General features: G+C 40.0%; 1 protein-coding gene across 1 annotated transcript in view; it reads right to left on the bottom strand.

Moving 5' to 3' along the window:
* The window catches only part of ROR2 (receptor tyrosine kinase like orphan receptor 2), a 136193-nt gene that overhangs the window by 31741 nt on the left and 82375 nt on the right, over positions 1 to 22077 (bottom strand). The window contains exon 2 of the mRNA XM_075211144.1: positions 16634 to 16711. Coding sequence (XP_075067245.1) covers positions 16634 to 16711 — 78 coding nt within the window. The remainder of the gene's footprint in view (positions 1 to 16633; positions 16712 to 22077) is intronic.

Genomic DNA, 22077 nt, shown 5'->3' on the forward strand with positions numbered 1-22077 from the left:
CTTAAGCAATGAGGCTGGATTTGCTGAACTTAGTTACCCACATGGGTGATTGGAAACAGATCTTGTCGTTTAGGGTTTAAATTGAATTATAGTATCAATTTACTGGGCAGCACAGTGGCCTAGTGGTTAGCACGTCTGCCTCACAGCACTAGGGTCATGAGTTCGATTCCCGACCATGGCCTTATCTGTGTGGAGTTTGTATGTTCTCCCTGTGTTTGCGTGGGTTTCCTCCGGGTGCTCCGGTTTCCTCCCACACTCCAAAAAACATACTGGTAGGGTAATTGGCTGCAATCAAAAAAATTGACCCTAGTCTCTCCCTCTCTGTCTGTCTGTCTCTGTGTGTGAGTGTGTGTCTATAGTAGGGAATTTAGACTGTAAGCTCCAATGGGGCAGGGACTGATGTGAATGAGTTCTCTGTACAGCACTGCAGAATTAGTGGCGCTATATAAATAAATGATGATGATGATGATGATGATGTGTGACCGACATTTGTTATAAAAAATACACACTTATTATTATTTGTTATGCAAAAGGCGCCTCAATGGCGCTGTAAATGGAGCACTTTTTGTGTTCACAGACAAGCATTAAGGTACCATTAAAGGTAAAAATGATCATAAAACCAAGTTGCAAGCAGCCTATGCCTCTTAAACCTAGAGAATGCTTTTATAAATGCTAGTCAGACATTTTCGTGAGCTTATTGACAGTTTACAAAAAGTCTACACATCAGGCTGAAAAGTGGTTCATATACGAAAGAAAGAAGGATGTCTTGGGTTATACTATACAAGAGTATATCATCTTACAGCATCAGCTAAGCATCCAAAGGCACTGTGTCATGTGAAGCTGTATTACAATAGTGTTGCGTTAGCGTTTTTCAATGTTAGTAAAACAGAGTGAAAACACATGTGTTTACCCACAATAAATGCATGTGGATAGAACAAGATGCGCTCCAAAAACCAGAATGCAAATGGAACACTACAGTAACACTAGTAACCACATTAGTGGGTATGATGATATTAGGAACAGTGGTTTCTAGTTTCACCCCCATTTACCAGCATTGGACTAGTATTAAAAATGCTAGTAAAATGTGTGTAAATAACATGACTGGGTGCGAGGCCGTATCAGTGCTGCCTGATGTCTTATTTTGGAAGAACGGAGCCATCTAAAATCATTGTGTTTGCAGCCTCATACTGAGTGACAAAGATGAATGAACAAGAGATCCCATTTATTCCACTCCATGACAAAATTAAAGGTCTTTAACCAAAGTGTAAAACATGAGGTGCACAGAGCTTCATTCGCTTTGCATTCAGAGGTATATGCCCACATGACAGAAGGGCTTTTGTTTTTTGTTTCAGACCACATGACAGAATGGTCTGACAGGAAATGCAAATGGTGGAAATAGTGAAAATGTCACTTCAAAGTCTATCCTACCACCACTTTATTATATGTGTCACATCTGTGTGCTTGTATGTTTTTATTACACTTTATGAAATATCCCTGGAAATACACATCCTCATTTAGGTCCTGAGTCACTAAGGAGAGCAAATCATAAAAAATGAGTAACTTTGTACCTGGGCAAAACCATGTTGCAGTGGAGGGGGAGGTAAATTTAAAATGTGGGGACAGATTTAAAGCTTGGGTAGGGCATGTCCTAGATCGGTTTTACAATTCAGTGTAAAACTAAAGCTATCAAGTATTTGTGTGCTAGCTGAAAATACAGCCTGTATTTAACTTATGTGCAAAATAATAAATATGCACCCCTTGCACTGTAACATGGTTTGTCCCAGAGAACATTTACTCCTTTTTGCCTTACTTTCCTTAATGACTCAGGCCGATAAAGTGCACCTGAGAAGTACTAAGGCAACCCAATGACAGTATGGATCTTTTTCAAATCTTGTTTTTCATTTCCAGGAAAAATCCCAGGTTTTAAAAAAAATTCCCTGGAATTATTTTGCTTTGGAATTGTTTATATTTTTCATTACAATTCCTTTAATTACTTATTTTGAATGAAAGTATTACTATGCCTTTTTAATCTGACCACACACAGACCACTTCTGGAACCTCTGGGACAGCTACTGAGGTTGGAAGACCGTCCAATAATTTCCACCTTCCACCCCGTATTCCAACATGACCAATAATGATTCTATTGAGTTTCATAGGATTATTATCGGGTAACATAAATGGCTTGGGGTCAACACTGGGCTTCATAAGTTAATATACAACGTAATTATGATATCCTAATTAAATAGACACCAGCGTCCAGACAGACAATACTGAGCGCAAGGTGATCACTGAAAAGCACCTGATCAACAACAAAGTGTCCTTGGAAATTATTTAAAAAATTTGGTGACTACAAAGATGTATGGTAAGATCTTCTATACAAAAAGAGCCTCTAAGCACACAGGTTTCTGTCTTTTAACACGTGAAAACAATCCTTTCCAATAGAAACCTTTCACACTAGGTTATATTGCTGATTGCGCAAATTTTGACAACTCATTTAAGGTCTAGATAAGGATCTCCTATATTATTGTACTCAGAGGTAAACTTGTATTAACCTGCCACAGAAAGGATTATCTTCCCCTTGACCCTCTATGAGTCAAAGCCAGACGTCTGCAACGTTCAATGCTCCTGTGCACCACTGTCCTGTCACAGCACCTAAGCTATTTGTTCAGCGGTAATGTCTTGATTTGTGGCTCTGCTAAGAAGCATGTTGAATGAATCTTCAAATTCTTCAGCAAAGCAACCAGCAGTAACGGCTGGCTGAATGGGATATCCGGGGAAACCAGATGTGCAACACAAGTGAATCACAGATATTACTAAGCACTGTGTGTACTCTGAAGTTTATTCTATACAGTCTCAATTTCCCTCTGGCTTGTACTGATCTTCTGCTCTCACCTGTTTTGCACAATCACTGCCAAAACACCCACCTCTGACACCATTAAGATTGTCAAGTATATAAAATGGGCATGAGCATATTTAGAGGGTTATTATTAGAGCCAGGAAAATCTGTAGCTTTAATTGGATTTTTTTTTACATAAAAGGTCAATATCACTTGTGGCATGATGTGTGGTGCTGCATTGGCATAGCTTTTTTTCTATATCCCTTTTGTTATCCTGTTGCTACTTTTGATCTGTGTAATAATGTATGTATGTCACCCAACATGACTGAAATTACAACATGCAAAAGTTGGAGTTGCCAGCTGGCATGACGTACACTTGACTTAACAAGACAGCCTGGACTGGCAGCACCACGCCTAAAAGGGAGATTGGGAGTTATGAGGGGATGAGCATGTCAGTGCTGATCCAGCATGGACCCAACTGTGTGATTGATTTACTCCAGATATATTTTCAGTGTCTTTTAGGTTTGTGTAAGTAGAAATACAAAGCAAATCCATGCAGATAATCCAACACACCCACCCTGGCACAATAAGGGTGATGGTGATGAATTTTAAATTAATATATATGGAACTGACCATGATATTCAGTTTTAGGTACATTTTAGGGCTAATGGACACAACTGAAGGACCGCTCAGGCCAGGGTAATTAATGCCCACCAAATATTATAATTTGGTCACACCAAATTATTGGAGGTCCAAATCGCTGACGGTGGGAAGCAGATGACAGTGATCCAAAGTGATCAGAAGAAAATTGGTTGCACACACTACTAACCAAATTCAATGGAGCTTACTGTTATGGTATTTTGATTGCTGAGGTTGGAGCAACACACTGTACATTGGTTGGTAAATTTGTCTAAGTATTGGGTGTTGTTTGTGAAAAGAAGAAGGCTGCACAAATAAATAATGATTTTGCCTTCTCTAAATTGGTGCCGGCAGACCACACCCTCATGACCATCTGGGTGTGCTGGTTTGATTGTTTGAATGTTTAACAGGTGGTACTCTGACTGAGTAGTTCTCTACAAACCGATTAACAAAGTTGCCAATTCTGCTTATCTTTTGGCTTGGTCTGAATCTGCATTGTATCAGAGTTTAAGAGATAAGGCTGGGTACACACTACGGTTTTTCAGTCCATTTTTGGGCCGATCTTACGTTAAACAACTGTTCAGCCAGATATCGCATTAGTGTGTACACTCCAACGATGAACGATTATCATTCCAAAGCTCATCGTATTGGATTTGTTTAAACAGACTAAAATCTCTTGTGTGTAAGCACTCACGACCAGCAGTGTCCATAGATCTCTATGGAGTGTGCAGAGACACACTCTTTTCAGCCAATGGTTATAACAGATGAAGAGCACAGATCTGAAGGTATATTGTGTAATACGTGTATAGTGTGTATACATGAATCGTCATGCTGATAGGGACTTTTTTTTTTCAGTCACTGGTAAAATCGTTAATGATATTGCATCGGGGGACATTTTCTGCAGTGTGTACCCAGTCTAAGAGTCTGTCACCGCCTGACTAATCCTATATACTGGAGCTATAAGAATTAAGAGAATCACATTTTACTTTTTGCAAAACTCTAATTTGGATGTCTAGCACCCCCAAAGGTGGAGTCATTTATATTAGTATTCTTGGAAGATAAGATATAAAAGCAAGTGTTACATTACTGCAGAGGTGCATTGGTAATATCAAAAAGAGGCCCTTGGCAGGTACTCCAAAGACCAGGGGTCTGGCCTATCATCATCATCATCATCATCATTTATTTACATAGAGCAAGCAAATTCCATAGCGCTTTAAAATTGGGAACAATACTGACAAAGAGGTAAGAAGACCCTGCTCACAAGCTTACAATCTATATGTCAATGGGATTCAAATACATGAGGTTAACTCTACATACTGATCCAGTCATATTGCAAAGGATAAAAAGTGATTCATATGCTATGTGATATAGTCACACAGTAATGTTGGTCTGGGGTCAGAGAGTTGTTGTCTTGTGTAAATTGTGTAGAGGGTGGTAATAGGGCAGCCTAGTGAGGTTAAGAGGGTGGTTGAGGAATATTATAAGCTTGTCTGAAGAGGTGGGTTTTCAGAGAATGCTTGAGAGTTTGTAGACCAGAGGAAAGTCTTATTGTGCGAGGAAGGGAATCCCACAGAGTGGGTGCATCTCAAAAAAAGTCCTGTAATCAGGAATGGGAGGAAATAAAGAGAGTGGATAATAGACGCAGATCTTGTGCAGAATGGATTTATTGAGATGGGAGATATTTTGAGACAAGTGAGGAGATGTATGTTGGTGCAATTTTGTTGATGGCCTTGTACGTTAGTAGAATAATTTTATATTGGATTCTGTAAAAATCAGGCAACCTATGTAGAGACTGACAGAGTGGCTAAGTAGAGAAAGAACGGTTTTAAAGGAAAATCAGTCTGACCACTGCGTGCAAAATAGATTGTAGGGGTTTGAGTCAGTTTAGGAGAAGACCAGTAAGGAGGGAATTGCAATACTCAATAAGTGCATGAATTAACGTTTTTGCATTGTCTTGTGTAAGATATGTGCGTATTCTGGAAATGTTTTTAGATGTATGTAACATGATTTAGATATAAAGTCGATGTGGGGAACAAAGGATAGTTGCAAGTCTAGGATCACACCTAAGCAGCGAGCTTGCAGGGTGAAATTTATGGTCATGTTGTTAACAGAAATAGAAATGTCAGGTAGGTAACTTCTGTTGGTGGGTGGGAATATTATCAGCTCTGTTTTTGAAAGATTGAGTTTGAGTTGACAAGAGGACATTCAAGATGAAATGACAGAAAGACAGTCTGCAACGCAGGAAAACACAGATGTCGAGAGATCAGGAGAGGACAGATAAATTTGGGTATCATCCGCATAGAAATGAGACTGAAATCCAAAGGAACTTATTAGTTTTCCAAGAGAAGTGGTGTAGATATAAAACAGCAGAGGACTAGCACTGAGCCTTGTGGGTCTCCTACTGATAAAGGAAGCGGAGCAAATATAGATCCAGAGAAATTAACACTGAAAGAGCGATTAGCTAGGTAGGATGAGAACCAGGATAGGACAGTGTCTTGAAGACCTAGGGATTGTAGCTTTTGTATGAGAAGAGAGTGGTCAACAGTGTCAAATGAGACATCCAGTAAAATTAGAAGAGAGTAATGGTCTTTGTTTTTAAGAGTGACCAAATCATTGACAACCTTAGTCAACACAGTCTCTGTGTAGTGTTGAGAGTGAAAGCCTGACTGAAAAGGATCCAATAGGTTGTTTGCGGAAAGGAAGCATATGAGGCGAGTGTAGGCAAGTCTCTCTAGAAGCTTGGAGGGGTATGGGAGCTGAGAGGCACTGTAGACCAAAAAAATCTAATGAGAGTATCCACTGACCCAAAAGAAACTTATCTTAAATTAGTTATTTATATTTCAAAGTATAGATTTATATAAAAATTCTACAGATAACATTTGCCTCATGCAATATAATCCAGGATTTCATGTGGGATGAGTCCAGTTTCACAACGTGTTTGTTTAGGACTAGTGAAGTGTGTCTGTCAGAGCTAAATACATGCCAGTTTCAAGGGGTAAAACAAGTTCAAACAAGCTGTCTTATGCATGATTAACACTGATCCTATTAATTAAATATGTATTAGCTACGTAAAGCTAAAACATCTGGCCTATATCCAGCTATTTGAGTACTCATGTAAAGTTAGTTTATGGTGTTAAGCAATACAAAGCATTTCATATGGGAAAATATATCAACTGCATTAGTTTTTCATTCAAAATAAGATACATAAAAATGTTAGAAGAAAACTATAGTTTCAATAGAATCTACAGATACTGTAAGTATTCAAATGTGCAGATACTACGCTCTTTTGAACAGGGCCCTCTACATCCTTTCTTTTGTTGAGAAGAACTAGCGGCGTTGGTGGTGGATGTTAAGCCACAAAACACTTTTGACTCCCCCCCCCCCCAAAAAAAAAAAAAGCGCGAGAGAGCTGCTGTGCATGCGCAGCAGCTCCATTTCGGCAGCACTGTACTATACGGCAGCCGCGGCGCTATCAAAGAAGCGTCCGCAGCTGTGCTGTACACAATACAGCACCGCTGCGGACGCTTCTTTGACAGCGCCGCGGCTGCTATATAGTACAGTGCCGCTATGTAGGGGCACTTCTTTAGCTGAGGGGAGGGGTTTCTGGAGACCCAGAAACTTCCCCTGCATGCGCCCCTGATACACTTATATATTTATATATATGAAGACAGTTTATAACTTTATGTGGTAAGCTGCACGTCCGTGCAGTATATTAGTGGGCAGACTCTCTTTATAATATATATTGGTGTCTCTGGTAGCTTTAACTGATGTCCCCAAGCACTTTTATACACATATATGTGAGGAGCCTCTGAAGATGCGTCCTGTCACTTCAGGGGTCTCTGGAAGAACGACGAGAAAACCAAACTTCTGGTCCGGGCTTGCGCAGTAGACGGCTAGAGGATGCCCCACTTCCTGTCCTCGCTAGACCACCGGGGATAACAATATAAAGGAGACAAACCCCGCGGTCCGCGCACTATTACCGTTATTACGGTAATTTTCTCGCTAGATTTCAGCTCGCGGCTCAGGGAGCTGCGAGCTGAAATCCAGTTAACTATTACCGTAATAACGGTAATAATAACGGTAATAGTTTTAACGCGCCGCGGAAACCCGACAATTGAATAGCCCCCAAAGTGTAGCGCTCCTTATCAACATCTTTCAGTATATACTGTTTGGTTACATTTCATTAAATGTATAGTGTTGCTTACCATTTATTATTCTTATTATAATACAAATGTTTACAATTAGATAGTTTTCCAAAGACACCAAAATGTTAACATCAGCCATGTAGTGAGTGCATGAAATCTTGATGGTTTACTAAGCATGTGAAAACATGGAAGGCTTAGATGTGGAATCAAGGGAAAGGGTGAAATTCACTTCAGGGGCAAGAGGGCTTCACCGTATACATCAAGGGATTATCACCAGGGTTAACACTTCTATTGCCGGCAGCAACACTCGCTGGCTGATCATTATATTTTTTTTACATTTTTTTATCTATTGTTTTGTTTTTGTTTGTTTTTTTACCAAGTGGAACTGAAAGCTTAAGTCTGAGATTTCAGTTCCACTGCGTATGTGTAAGTCAGCTACCTGCGCATATCCCCGGAGACTGGGCTAGCGGAGATGTACATTAACCCTTTGTGCACTGGGCCATTATCACCGAGGCAGCTGAGTGTCCCACCACTGACTCAACAAGATTTTAATGATAAATTGTGGTGATAGGACATTTTTCTTTTTATCTCTGCAATAAAAAATCATTATTGTCACTTGTTAATAAATAGCCTAAAATAAGTTACCTATATCAGGGTTACACAGCCTGTTGTAGGTGTACATTTAAGGTCACCTGAGATAGATTTAAGGATTAATTTTACTTAACTAAATACATACAACAGAAAGGATAACTAGTAAACATTTATAGACAAAAAGACACTTGGGAAACATTTCTAACTATTGGGGGTACTTGGGAAACTATACAATATAAAGATGGACTTGGTAAATAGGCAAGCATTTAATTCACTAACCTTTAACCATCCATATCTATAAAAGTGCAATTATCCATTCAAAATAGGCTACGTCAAGTTGGGTATGTCACGCCTTCTGGGGGTTTAGCCCGTAGCTCCTGCAGTGCAAGGCTGCCCCCTTCTCTCCTCTCAAAATACCCCTGCATTGCTTCACACAGAGCGCCCGTAAAAAAAGGACATATCTCCCAATAGTCCCTGCAGTCGGTACAAAAGTCCTGACTGTTGGGACGGCGTAAGAGTCTTCTAGAATCACAACTGTCCCACCTACATCAGGAGATATTGGAGGTACAGCCCTTCTGTATGTATTTTATGCTTTGCTAAAACTAGCCCACTGAGGTGACCTAAATTACCGCTTTAATCTGTCTAACGCTGGGTGCACACATAATACAGATTGAAAAAACCTGATATAGACAACAAGGGACATTTCTTAAAATTGTTCCACAGGTAACAGTGTAAAAAAAATGCTGTTGCCCGTAGCAACCCATCAATTCATTAATTTGCACAACACAATTATCCACCTCTACTTTCCACTGTTGTGAGTCTGCCATTCTGCATAAATTAGCACTTTAGGAAATAAAGCATTAAGTCACTGAAAGTGTTGCTACTATACTGATCCAAGAATTTGAATAAGAAAATGTCACACTACCATTTTCCATACAGATGCTGATGTCACTTCTGTGGAAACACTTCATTTCTGTCTTTGAAATTCCTTCTGCCTGCCCCAGGGGGGACATGCAGCTGGGAGAGACATGTGTGGTGTTAATGGATCTAGCAATGCTTCCACACAGCTGGGCACCTCAGTGCAAACTGGATGCTCAGAAGGGTGACACAGCATGGAAGAGTCTTTGAAAGTTATTTCTTTGGATGAAGGGGATGAGCAGAATGGGAGGTGTGAATAAATTTGTGCTAAGTAAAATACTAATGTTATTCTATCTACAGGGGATGATTTCTAGCTGTGAGAAAGGCCCTAATGGATGGTGGCTTCTCATGTTGGATAACATCCATAGATGATGTATGGGACCAATGACAGTACAACCAGTATACAGAAGTGTTATTACATAGAGTCTGGCTATACTATAGATGTACACTACACCCAACAAACCATCTGTCACCAACTAACTGCTACCTCAGCTTATATATGCAAACACCAAGCAGTCTTTATTCTCAGCAGGTAACAAGCCAGGTTTAGGAATGTGATTTGTGAGTGGAACAACCTTTACTCCCTGGAGTGACAATATTTACTTAAACCACTTATCTGCTCTTCTTTTTTAAATAGAAACTATTGAAAAGTAGGGACTATTTCCCCCCTAGTCAGTTTTTATTTTATATGCAAAGAACATTTTATCGCTGGATATGTGCACCTAGACATGTTATTGATCATAATAGTAAATCCATTAGTTTGGTTAGGTTTTAAATCCCAGGTACTTTCCCTATCACAACTCTTAGAAGTGTATAGACTGCCTCAGTGAACAGAACATGCACCACTTTCCCCTGTTGTGGTCATGTGTTCTCTCATGATTCAGGTCTATACAGCAACCAATCAATAATCTTAGGCTAGGTACACACTACAGTGTTTTCAGCCGATTATGGGGCAAATCAAACGATAATCAACTGATTGGCCCGATATCACAGTAGTGTGTACGCTGGAAAGATTAATGATTATCGTTCCAAAACACATAAAAATCAAACTGAACTGAAAATCTCGTTCAGCAATGGAACAATTTCGTTCCAATTCTGCAGTGTGTATGCACTCATGATCAGGATCTCCATATTGTTTACAGAGCCACAATCTTTTTAGCCGATGGTTATGACAGATGAAGAGCACAGATCTGAAGGTAAACCTTGCACAACATGTATAGCGTATACGCATGAATCGGCATGTTGATCGGGGTTTTTTTTTATCAATCATTGGTAAAATCGTAATAGACACATCAGGAGAAAATTTCTGTAGTGTGTACCTAGCCTTACATTACAACCCTCTCCTATGAATGAATTTAAAAATATCATTGTAACTACTGCTGTCTTGCAGCTTCTGCTAATCTTGGTACAGGCCTGTAAAGAGCAAATATTTACTACCAATAGTCCCTGACCTCCAACCTTGTGAAGTTCTACTAACACATTATTACATTATTTATTCACTCTGCTTAGGGTATTTTATGTTACTGTTAGTAAGCAAACTTAGATAAGTGGGATTTTAGAGACGCACATACTATAGTGACTTAGGGGTGCATGGACAATATAGACTTATGGTATCAGTACAAACCACTGGAAATGTACAGTATTGATGTAGGTGAGAAACTTGCATTTGGGGAACCTAAAATGATTCTATGGACATTAGACTGAAAATTGAGCTGTAAAAACCATATGGGGGACGTTTATGAAAATTTGTTATCTGGTAAAAGGTGCATTATATATGTAAACCATTCAGACATTTGCTTTCACTTTCTATATGAAAAAAGTAAAGTTAGCGTCTGACTGTCTGCTTTGGGACACAGCCTCTTTTATTAGTTATCATAAAAGTCAACCAATATGTTTTGCATGTTGTGTAGGAACAATATGAGTAGCCCAACAAGGGATACAATTTTGAAAACTATACAACCTACTGCAAATGTCGTATCTAAGCTGAGTTTATTGAAGTCAGGGTGGGGAGATGTAGGCATTCTCTGGACTTCTTAACGTTTTCTGTAGTGTAGGGTGTTATTTTCTGACTCAAATAATAATTATTATGGGACACCTTATTTAAAAGAGAAGACCCTTCTTTCAAACGAGGGTGCCCTGAAGCTTCTAGGTGCCAGATTAGGGGAGATAGCGCACTTTCATCCATTCACTGACTCTTCATTATTTTTCAGTAGGGGGTGGGGCTTAATGACATCATTACGCCATAACACTTACCCCATCGACCACCAACAGGAAATAGCTGTGGGAGACAGTTAAGTATAAATTTAACTTCTTTGAACCATTGGTCTGCTAAGGATGAATCCTGATTGTCCTCAGCACTGAAGGTGTTAAAACAATGGTAATGTTCCTCAAGCATTCTGGCATTTTATTGATAATTCTGCCACATTTATGTAAAACAATAAAGTTCTTCTGCAGAACATATGCAAACCACTTTACTGGACATTCTTAAAAAATAATATGGCCACACATCATGGGGTAAATGTATCATAGTCCGGTTTTTGCATCCCGCGCGAGATCAGCGAGATGACAGCTAAAATTTATAGCGGCGCTGCCCTGTAAAGGCAAGCAGCGCCGCTTTAAATTTTAGCTGTCATCTCGCGCGGGATGCAAAAACCGGACTTTGATACATTTACCCCCATGCCTTGCTTTTGCAATATAGTCTCATTAACGGACCAATCCACTTACATGACAATACACCCTATGACTATTTTATTAGTAACTGAGGGCAAAAGAAAAATGTACCTTTCTTTGTACTGTAGATGTGGCACGCCTCACATTGCATTCTCCAGTATGTAAGTTTTACCTCACCCTCTGGCTGGCCTAGTTTTGTGCAAATGCCATGAAGGCCCGGCCTAGTATGGCAGGGCTCAAAGGGCTGACACAATATTTTTTTATTTTGCATTAATAATTATTTACATTTGATAAACCTTTAACAAGAGATGATTGAAATTTTAAAAATGGTTCTGTGAAATATTCACCTTGTTCAACATTTGGTTGTGAAGTTTTGCACATTTTGAAATTGGCCTAAAATGTTCCCAGTCCTATGACAACCGCACCACACAGAAGAATGAAGTGACTGTCATCATACCATTCATTCCACGAAATAGCAATATAAAAATACAGTGCAGAATTTTGAATGAATAGCAGAGCTCTAAGGTTCCCCCTCAATACTGATTGCAAATAAAACAGCAATCAAGAATGCCAACCATTAAGTGGAGTTACCCTTTATGTAATCCCTGTTGGCATTAATAAAAGCAGATAACTGCACCACAAAACTGCCTTCCTAGTTTCATAGCTCAACAAGTTAGACATGTTGCTCATGCAAATAATATTAAGAGACACAACATACTTGCCAACCTTTGAGAAGGCAATTCCGGGAGATCCCGGTCAGGGGGCGTGGTTGAAGGGCGAGAGGGGGCGCCCCCACGACAAAACCGTCATTTTGCCGCAGGGGGCAGGGCCAAAATGATGAGTGAGTTCTTTATGTGGGATACTTGCCTGCTCTCCCGGGAGTCCTACCCGAATTTCGGGAGTCTCACGGACATTCCGGGAGAGTTGGCAAGTATCTGATGCAATGAAATGATGATTAGAAAAATTTATCACACTTTTAGAGTACACAGTAGTTGTGTCTTCATGTTTAACAATATTAAAACTTAAGTACTGAGAGTTTGAAAGCACTGCTGGAATACCCCAATGCTACGACTCACAGTGATGTCTGCTAACTATGTGGTCTATCCCATACATAGAAGTGAATGTTTGTTTGTTTCCCTTTTTAAGAGGCAAAAAAGTATTAATCTCAACCTAGGTGAAAAAAATGCCAACTGCAGGAGCAAAAATTCTCTTTCCAGAGGATAAACAACATACTCCAAGAAAACAGTCTTTACTAATTACTTCCTTATCCAGCATCTCCTGGCCCAGAATACAGCACAGACGCTGGTTTGTGGCAGGATAGTTAGACCGATCTGTTAAAGGAGCAGAGTGCAATAACGTGAGACCTGCAAACAGTTCAAGTTAGCGGGATTATCTAGCAATTGACAAGTTTCCTCTATGAGTAATCAGAAATATGCGCCGATTATGCCATATTAACCATATTTCCAAAAACTCTGACACTTAAAAATAATATTTCCAATATCATACCACACAGAGAACCACAAAAAAGTATATCTCAAGCTAGATACTATAAACACAGAAAAAGTCATATAAGTACAAGTTAGAACACAGGTTTTCCCATATCTGCTTTACCAATACCAAAAGATATGCTCTAACAACTACAATGTGATTGAAAACGAGCCGCATGACGCGTGAAACTATGCCAGATTGTCGCCAAGAATTATTATATAAACAAGCGAAAGGAGTCTTAAAGTACACAGCACACATTTACCGTTCTTGCAGAGAAATGATGCAACCTTTTTTTGTATTTATTATTTTTACCATTTATTTATATAGGACCACTAACTCCGCAGCACTGTACAGAGAACTCACTCACATCAATCCCTGCCACATTGGGGCTTACAGTCTAAATTCCCTAATATACACACACACACACACACGCACACACACAGACACAGACTAGGGTCAATTTGTTAGCAGCCAATTAACCTACTAGTATGTTTTTGGAGTGTGGGAGGAAACCGGAGCACCCGAAGGAAACCCATGCAAACATGGGGAGAACATACAAACTCCTCACAGAATAGGCCATGGTCGGGAATTGAACTCATGACCCCAGTGCTGTAAGGCAGAAGTGCTAACCACTTCGCACTGGGACCCCGTGCAAAGAATTAGGCTGGTCAATGGGCGGTACTAGATATGAAAATGGTGGCCCTGGCACGGTGCCTATTCAATGCGCAGACAGGAGGCACGGCATCTATCATTTCTGCTAAACTCAGTGTGTCAATTATGAGTGTTTCTACACCGTAGAAGGTGGTTGACCTTGTACATGTTTAATTATCTGCTTATGATTACTTTATGGTCTGAGATGCTGCATAGATGTTTTTATATGAGCAAGCTGATGATGCTCAATGTGTACACAATGCATGATTCAGGTAACAGCAATATAAATAAACAATGCAAGTATGCACATGTTATGGGAAAGTAGTCTGCAGAAGTTACATAGTAAGGTTAAAAAAAAGACACAAGTCCATGAAGTTCAACCTTTGTTTGGTACGACTTTGCATAATTATAGTAATAACAAGTAAAATTTTACTTGTTTAAAAAAACAAAAACCATCTTGTTCATTTCAGTAGTGGTAACGTGATATTTATCACGGTTTCACATACAACATCTTAGCCAAGAAGCATAAACTTCATACCACAGATTCCTTCTTCCGCGCACAACCTCTCCTCATGTACAATCATACCTCTTACCACTAGTAAATAAAGACACCGACAACTTCAGCTATGGCTTAAAAAAAGGTCACAGTTTATTAAATGTATAAACCTGGTGGGGCGAGAGCACTTGCTTTCAGCTAACTAAATAAAAGCTAAACCAAACAGTGTACGGCCCCCCGGCCTACCACTGATACCGGGACCTAGTCCCTTACGATTGGCCGGTGCTAAATCTGGCGTAATAGTGACCACATCACTTCAGGGCTCACGAATGATTTACCGTACAATGCAGAACCCAGGGTTCCCGTACCGGGTAACCACGAACCAAGATGCTTCGAAGTATGTGGTGGCATTACCCAATCAGCGATAGCACCGTACGCCCGAGTTGCCAACTGCAAGGGCTCTCCTGCTTAACCTTACTTACTCTGTGACTACCAAACCTTATAATATAACAAAGAAAAAACAAACAACAGGGTGGGTGGGAGGGGATTTCTGCGACGGAAAAGACCCAGCATCCTCTGCGTGAGAATATATGGGCACACAAACCTAAACACTCCCACAGGATTCTATTGGCTGGAGGTGACCAACAACTTAACCCTCAATGGGTAAGTGCTATGCTTCTGAACATGTGGATAAGTTTAAGGACGTTTGGCTTAATGTGCCTCACTTCTCATTAGATCACAAAGGTAGCACATATAGTATGTTAGCCAATGGCTGGCTAGTATATGCTGGTGAGGCAGCATCATCATCCAACCATAGACTTACATCGATTTGACTATTTAAATGCATGTAAGTTATTTAGGAGGTTGGCATGTGATTCCTTGTGGGGCCTTGTATTATATTTCCATTTACATGGAGTTCCTGAAATTCTAGATAATTTCCCGGACCTCCTGTGTTTCCTGAGTGCACAAGAAGTGTGTACAATCCTATATATTGTGTTGTTTTAGGTTATCCTAAGTATGTCATCATGCTAATTTGTTTTCTTTTGCGTAATCCGCCCATTAATATCATTTCATTTTCATTTCCTAAACGCGCACTACTTTATAATTCATTAACTTTATGAAGTTTGTCATCTTCGTTTACTTTATTTTCACTTTTTATATTTGTGTGTTTACCTTTTACAGTCTGTGTTTATACACTGTATGTAGGAAATGTATTCAATGATAACTAGTGCGTGTAGAAACATATTTGGGGTTAGGAGTTTGGTTTCCAGAACATTGTGGTTATGGGTGTTAAAAAGTTGGACTGCAGTCGTCTGCAGCCGACTTAATGAAACGGAGGCCTCGCAGCTCTCTGTGGTCTGCACCACATCATATCAGAGTCTGGCCTGCTTTCTGCTATGTCTGTAACTGAGAGGAAGACTTTCACTACTACTGCTCTGAGTATCCTGTTACTTTTATGACTCTGTAGTAGACACTACAAAGAAAAAATGTACCTTTTATGTATATCAAATACCTGGAGACAAAAGATAAATTATAGAACTCTACTCAACATTTTGCTCCGAATGACTAGGGAATGGCACATACATTTCAATTGATTTAGCTATGCCAACTACAAAGGTGTACAACACGGCATGATCATGGAATGGCCGCATATGTGTACAGAATAGTTTGGGTTCATTTATGAATCAGGTTACAACACAGACCCTATGACCTTATGACTAAACAGAAGGAGATCTTCAGGTGACCAACTCAGGTTCAGAAGTCTAAAAGAAAAAGAAATGCCTAGAAAAGAAGAAGAGAGATAAAGATGGGGGAAGGATAGAGTCAAATAACACAGTAGAAAGAAGTCAAGGGGGAGGGAAACAGTGGAATAGATGGGAAGTGCCCAAGTGGGAGGAAATTCAAATACTATACTATGAAACAATTGTGCCTGATTACAGTAACTGTTAAGACAAGATAGTTCTAATCCACAGTGCAGTTGCAGAATGTGGACACCCAGCTGCCTTACACCGATAGATGAAAGAGGGTACCAGAGAGGCACAATACTGCGGCTCTCTCAGATAAAATAGTGTTTCATTAAGGAGTGGCTGAATGTACGCTGCGTGAGCAACAAACATCAGGGGGCACTATACGTATTAATAAACCGGTTCCATTCATTTTTAACATGACCACCTTGTATAAGAAACTTGTTTCACTTACCCCTAGGAGTTGGTACAAGCCTGTTATGGCTATCCACTTGTCCCAAAGGCTCATTAGAATCTGGCAAATCAATTTCACCTGCAATATAAAAAATAATATGACAATCAGTCAATACAAATAGCACTTACACGTAAAGGTACAGTTTTAAGTAGGACAATATCAGAGTCAGGAGAAAAAATGTTATGCTTAGGGTAAGCTATGATCGCAGTAACATGCATAAATGTGACAATTCCAAGACAGAGACTGGTCCCCTGTGCTTGTACAGAAGTACCAAAGTTGTGTCTATATAATTATTGTTGTTTATTTATATATTACTACCATATTAAGCATTGTGTAACATCAGTCCCTGTCCCATTGGAGCTTACAATTCTCCACTACACACACACACCATACTTGCCAACTTTTCCTCGTTGGTTTCAGGGAGATCCCGGGGGATGTGGGCGTGCGTGGGCGGGGCTTGATGAACCGCATCATTTTGGCACCGCCCCCTAAACGGTTGTTAAAATCATGGACATTTACAGCAGCGGAGAGCTAAGATGACGCAATAGTTGCGTCAGTAAGCCCCACCCCCTGCCACTTATCTATTGCGGGGGCGAGAACTGGGAAGTTGCCCTGTTCTCCCAGGAACTCGGGAGGTCTCCCAGAAATGTGGGAGTCTCCCGGACATTCTGGGAAAGTAGGCAACTATGCATTAAAGAAAAGCAGCTAATGAATCTCTAGAGTCTAAAGTGTCTTTTACATTTCTGTCTCCATTACTGAAGTCAGGTTGTCTTACCTGTCAATCTTTGATTAAATCTTGGTCTCCATGAAAATGGCCACCTCCATAGGCATCAATACATGGACATAGAACACAATTTCTGAACTGTGTCATCGTGCCACAGATGGCTAAGCCAACCACGTCTTGTACTGGCTCAGCATCAGGGAGAATGCCAGACTCTTCAGGGAGTGAGGAAGATCACCCCTATTTCAGGGAGTCTCCCTGACATTCAGGGAGAGTTGGCAAGTATGATATACACACACACACACACACACACACACACACACACACAGACTCGGGTCCACCTTGGCAGCAACCAATTTACTTATCAGTATATTTTTTGGAAACTGGGTGGAAACCCATGCAAGTCACAGATATCTCCTACTCACGCCCCCCTCCGTCCCCGCCCCCTCCCTTACACAGTTTCCCATAGTGCTTGTCAAACCACAGAATATGGAGCATGGAGCAGCCCCTGGTCCCCTGGTCCCCTGGGAAGTGGGGGGGGGGGGTAATTAGCTCCGGGTGGTAATGCAGCTTTAAGTGCCACAGTTTTCCTATAGAGAAGCACAACTTCTTATCATAGCGGTAAAGTGGCAAACGTTGTGCATGGAAAATGAGTGACATAAAGATATTAGTCTATCATATGGCTTTTGATGGCAATACACTTGCATATACACCATTTTAAAATACATGGTTGCGCTGCATTTGGCCACATGTAATAAACGGTTTGGAACACTCACTAGTTTATACCTAGCACTGCATGGGACCACAACTGGCACCATCTTAGGTGCTATCAGATCTGACTAGAATGAAGCACTGAAAACTAGAATAACATAAGATGTGATGGTGCTGCTCCCAGTACTCGTCTTCAATAAAATAGCTATATTTTAACTGCTTAATCACTGCTGAAACGTAACACCACACAGACTGTGAATACTGTCTTGCAAAGCTGACCCTTCACACTGCTGAGGTCACAGCTCCAAAAGGCCTTTGACAATTCTATTCCACAGACTCTCCTAGAAACGTCCCAGACTGAAAGTAAGGCATGATAATAGTAGGAGTTAATCTACATTCATATAAAATGCTGTAGAAAGATTTCATGCTGAGGAGTTCTGACCGTAATGAGTTGCTGCACATTATCTGGACTGGAATTCTTGCTCATGCTCATTAAAACCAATCCGGCCTGTTAAATATACGTCTATTCACATTCTAATTTCATTTTGTGCACTAGTCATTTCTGCTTTGCTATACAACATTCAGGCTCAGGCTTTGCCGTTGGCCAGGCCGAAGGGTTCTACTGTTACATAAAAACATTTGTAATCAATTTCAGGATTGCTTTCTTTGGCGAGCTACAAAACTGTTTATTTTCACAATGTAATGGCACAGCACTTTGGAAAAATGTACTTGCTCCAGCATAACTACAATGGCCACATTGTGCACCGAGGCAAATACTTGTAAGTGGTGGTTTAAAAATACATTCTGTGTACCAACGGGTAGGCCCTCAAGAGGAATTTTCTGGCTATAACTTGAAAACAATTGATGCATGCAAAGCAGCTTTTATTGAATAATGAAGAATGGTTTAATCATTACAGCATATCTGAAAATCCAATGGATGATTGGCAATAAGAAATAACTTCTACATAACAAGTACATAATATACGTTTATATTTTCATTCAAGCAACTGACGTTCCTACAATGCTCTGTTTACAGAAACGTATTGGAACATACTTGTTTCCTTTAGATAACATCATTATTTGCCATTTTGTATCCATGCCAACACTTTGTAACTACAGTACTTAGCAGTTAAAATATTTTCAAAATATGTAAAGTTATATACACTAATTGCACATTTTATTTTATTAGTGTTAAATGCTTATTTTGACTGTATGTAGGGTTTTTCTCATGATGTTCTCACTAGACTTACTTTAATCCTACAAGATAATATTTGGCTGCCCAAGGGCAGCCATGATACGTTGGGTGCAACTGTGCTGTGTATATTAAAAGCAAACAAAGTTTTGTGAAAATATTAAAATTATATAATATGTTAACACTTTATGGAAACTGTGAAACTGGTAAAATGGTGCAATAAAATGCTTTAATGCATATTGCTGCTTAGGGGGCTACTGATGTACTGTGATAATTCACTTGCTTGGGATGTGCAACAGACTTTCACTTGACTATGGCAGTATGTAGTAAACAACTTCTGAATCATTTTCTTATAAAACAAAGCGGTCCTGTTGATCTAGGAAAGGCAAGTTTAGTGCATTTTTCCCCTGCTACAAAAGCCATGGATCCGTGCAACCTAAATATTTCATATGTGTCTGGCTGCTGTTACCTAATTATTGCCACTACCCAAAAACGTCACTGCTACTTTCCATTGTACATAAACACACTTTAAAAATGTTATCAGGTCTTCTTTCAAAGACAAATCATCCCGCCAGTGGCTGTACTGCACAAGTCATTTTATCTTTATCTGGTTGACCCTTTAGTATTAAGAACAACACTGACAATCCCCTGGCATAAATCTTCACTTCTCTGACAACTCGGAGGTCATTTAATTCTTTCCACCTCCTTTGAAATGGCAATGTATGCAGCTGTCCCCCAGCCACAGTGCTAACATGATGCTTCCACAATAGACAAGCACAGCTAATTGCATCTGTGCATTTGATTAAACTCTCTTGGCATTCAGAGAAGTGTATTCAGCACATTTCTATTCACTGCATGTGATCCTTCTTTAAAACACGCCATTCAATTCCTCTTGAATGTTTATTAAATTAGCCTTGCAATTAGCCTTTTTTTTAACTATACTTGGCACTGTGACCTGCCAAACTTGGAAAGCAGGATTCTCGTCCACGAATGAATGACATATGCTTACTTTTCTACACCCACTGCAAAATAACAGAATAACCATAATAATTGCAATAATAAAAAAAAACTTACAATCTAGCATGTATCTAGTTCAAACTACTGGATGTATGCTATATAATAAGTCGTTAACAAATATTCACATCATTTTCATATTTTCGTTCACAGTTTTATACAACTGCCTGACCCACTTTTTCTCAACTCACTCTCTTATCGACTGTCTGCAATTGAGCTTCTGCCATCTACACTCTGCCCTTTACACTCCACCAGGGTAAGGTTAACTTGAAGGTTCAGTCAACCACCCTCTTCTCCTCCACACTTTTCACTCCCTTGGCCTATGAAATACTGTTCTCTCCTGTTTCACCTCCTACCTTGCTGAACGCTGGCTCCTTCAGTGTCTGTCTACAGACACATCCTCTCCCACTCACTCTGTTTGGCTTACTCAATGCTCTGTTCTTTGCTCTCTGCTTTTCTCTATACTCCTTCTCTTTGTTAAATTATACACAGAAAAGAGCACTAAACTCTAGAACATTCATTTATTAACATACAAAATATAAAAAAAGACAATAATATAACTTATGAGGTGTTGTCTGACTCCTCAGACTAAAGGTGTAGCACATTCAAAATAAATTACTTAATTCTTATAAAAAAAAAAATATCTCTGTTATCCCATTTGTGGCAATGATTGGAACTTTGTTTAAGGTTCAATTACCTATATAGATTGAGAGGTTTTTTTTTATAAGAATTAAGTCATTTATTTTGAATGTGCTACATCCTTAGTCTGAGGAGTCAGACAACACCTCATAAGTTATATTATTGTCTTTTTTATATTTTGTATGTTAATAAATGAATGCTCTAGAGTGAACCTTAGAGCTCTTTTCTGTTTGTTATTTGTATTTGCTTATTTAGGTTTCAGAGCCTAATGACTAGAGCTGCAGCTTAACTATATACATAGGTCTTCATTAGCGCCCATTATTCTGTTGGATTTTTTTGTTAAATTATACACACCTTCTGCCTCCACCTCTGTATTGACGAGACACAAATCTACCTCTCCTCTCCTTATAGCTCCCTTGCTCCATCTGCCTCTCTGCTATCTCCATCTGGATGTCCCAACTCAATCTAAATCTTATTATGTCCAAAGCTGAACCCATCCTCCTGCCTCCTCGTAGTCTTACAACCATCCCACAGTGTCCCTCACAGTTGACATTGTTACTAACTCCTCTGTTCCCCAGAGTACACCCTTTCTTACAAGGACATTATGAAAACCCTTATCCATTCTCTCATTATCTACTGCAATCTCTTACTATCTGGCCGTCTCCTCACCTGCCCCCCTCCCCCTGCAATCCTTCCTAAATGCCTCAGCAATACTGATCTTCCTCTCTCGTTGCTCCACTGCTCCATGCAACAAAACCCTGCACTGGCGTCCAATTTCCTCCAGAACTCTTTTCAAGCTTTTTAGCCTCACCTTCCGAGCCTTCACCAACTCCTCCCCTACAACCATCTCTGACTGTAGCACGAGATACATTCCTCTCGCACTCAGCGATCTGCATCTCACCTGCGCCTTGTCTCCTCTCTGGTAATCACCGCTCACTCCCACGTACAAGACTTTTTCCATGCTGCTTCCCACTTATGGATCTACATATCAGGTCTGACCAGACCAAAACGTCAATCCTTCTAACGTTCCCTCAAAACCCACCTCTTCACCATATCCTGTTGTAATCTTCCCCTACCTACATCTCCAATCTCATCTCTACCTACACTCCTACCCGCCCCCTCCGCTCTGCCTGTGACCACCGTCTCACTACTTCACTGATCACCTCC

Source organism: Mixophyes fleayi, chromosome 1 (assembly GCF_038048845.1).
Source record: "Mixophyes fleayi isolate aMixFle1 chromosome 1, aMixFle1.hap1, whole genome shotgun sequence".
In the NCBI taxonomy this organism is placed as follows: Eukaryota; Metazoa; Chordata; class Amphibia; order Anura; family Limnodynastidae; genus Mixophyes; species Mixophyes fleayi.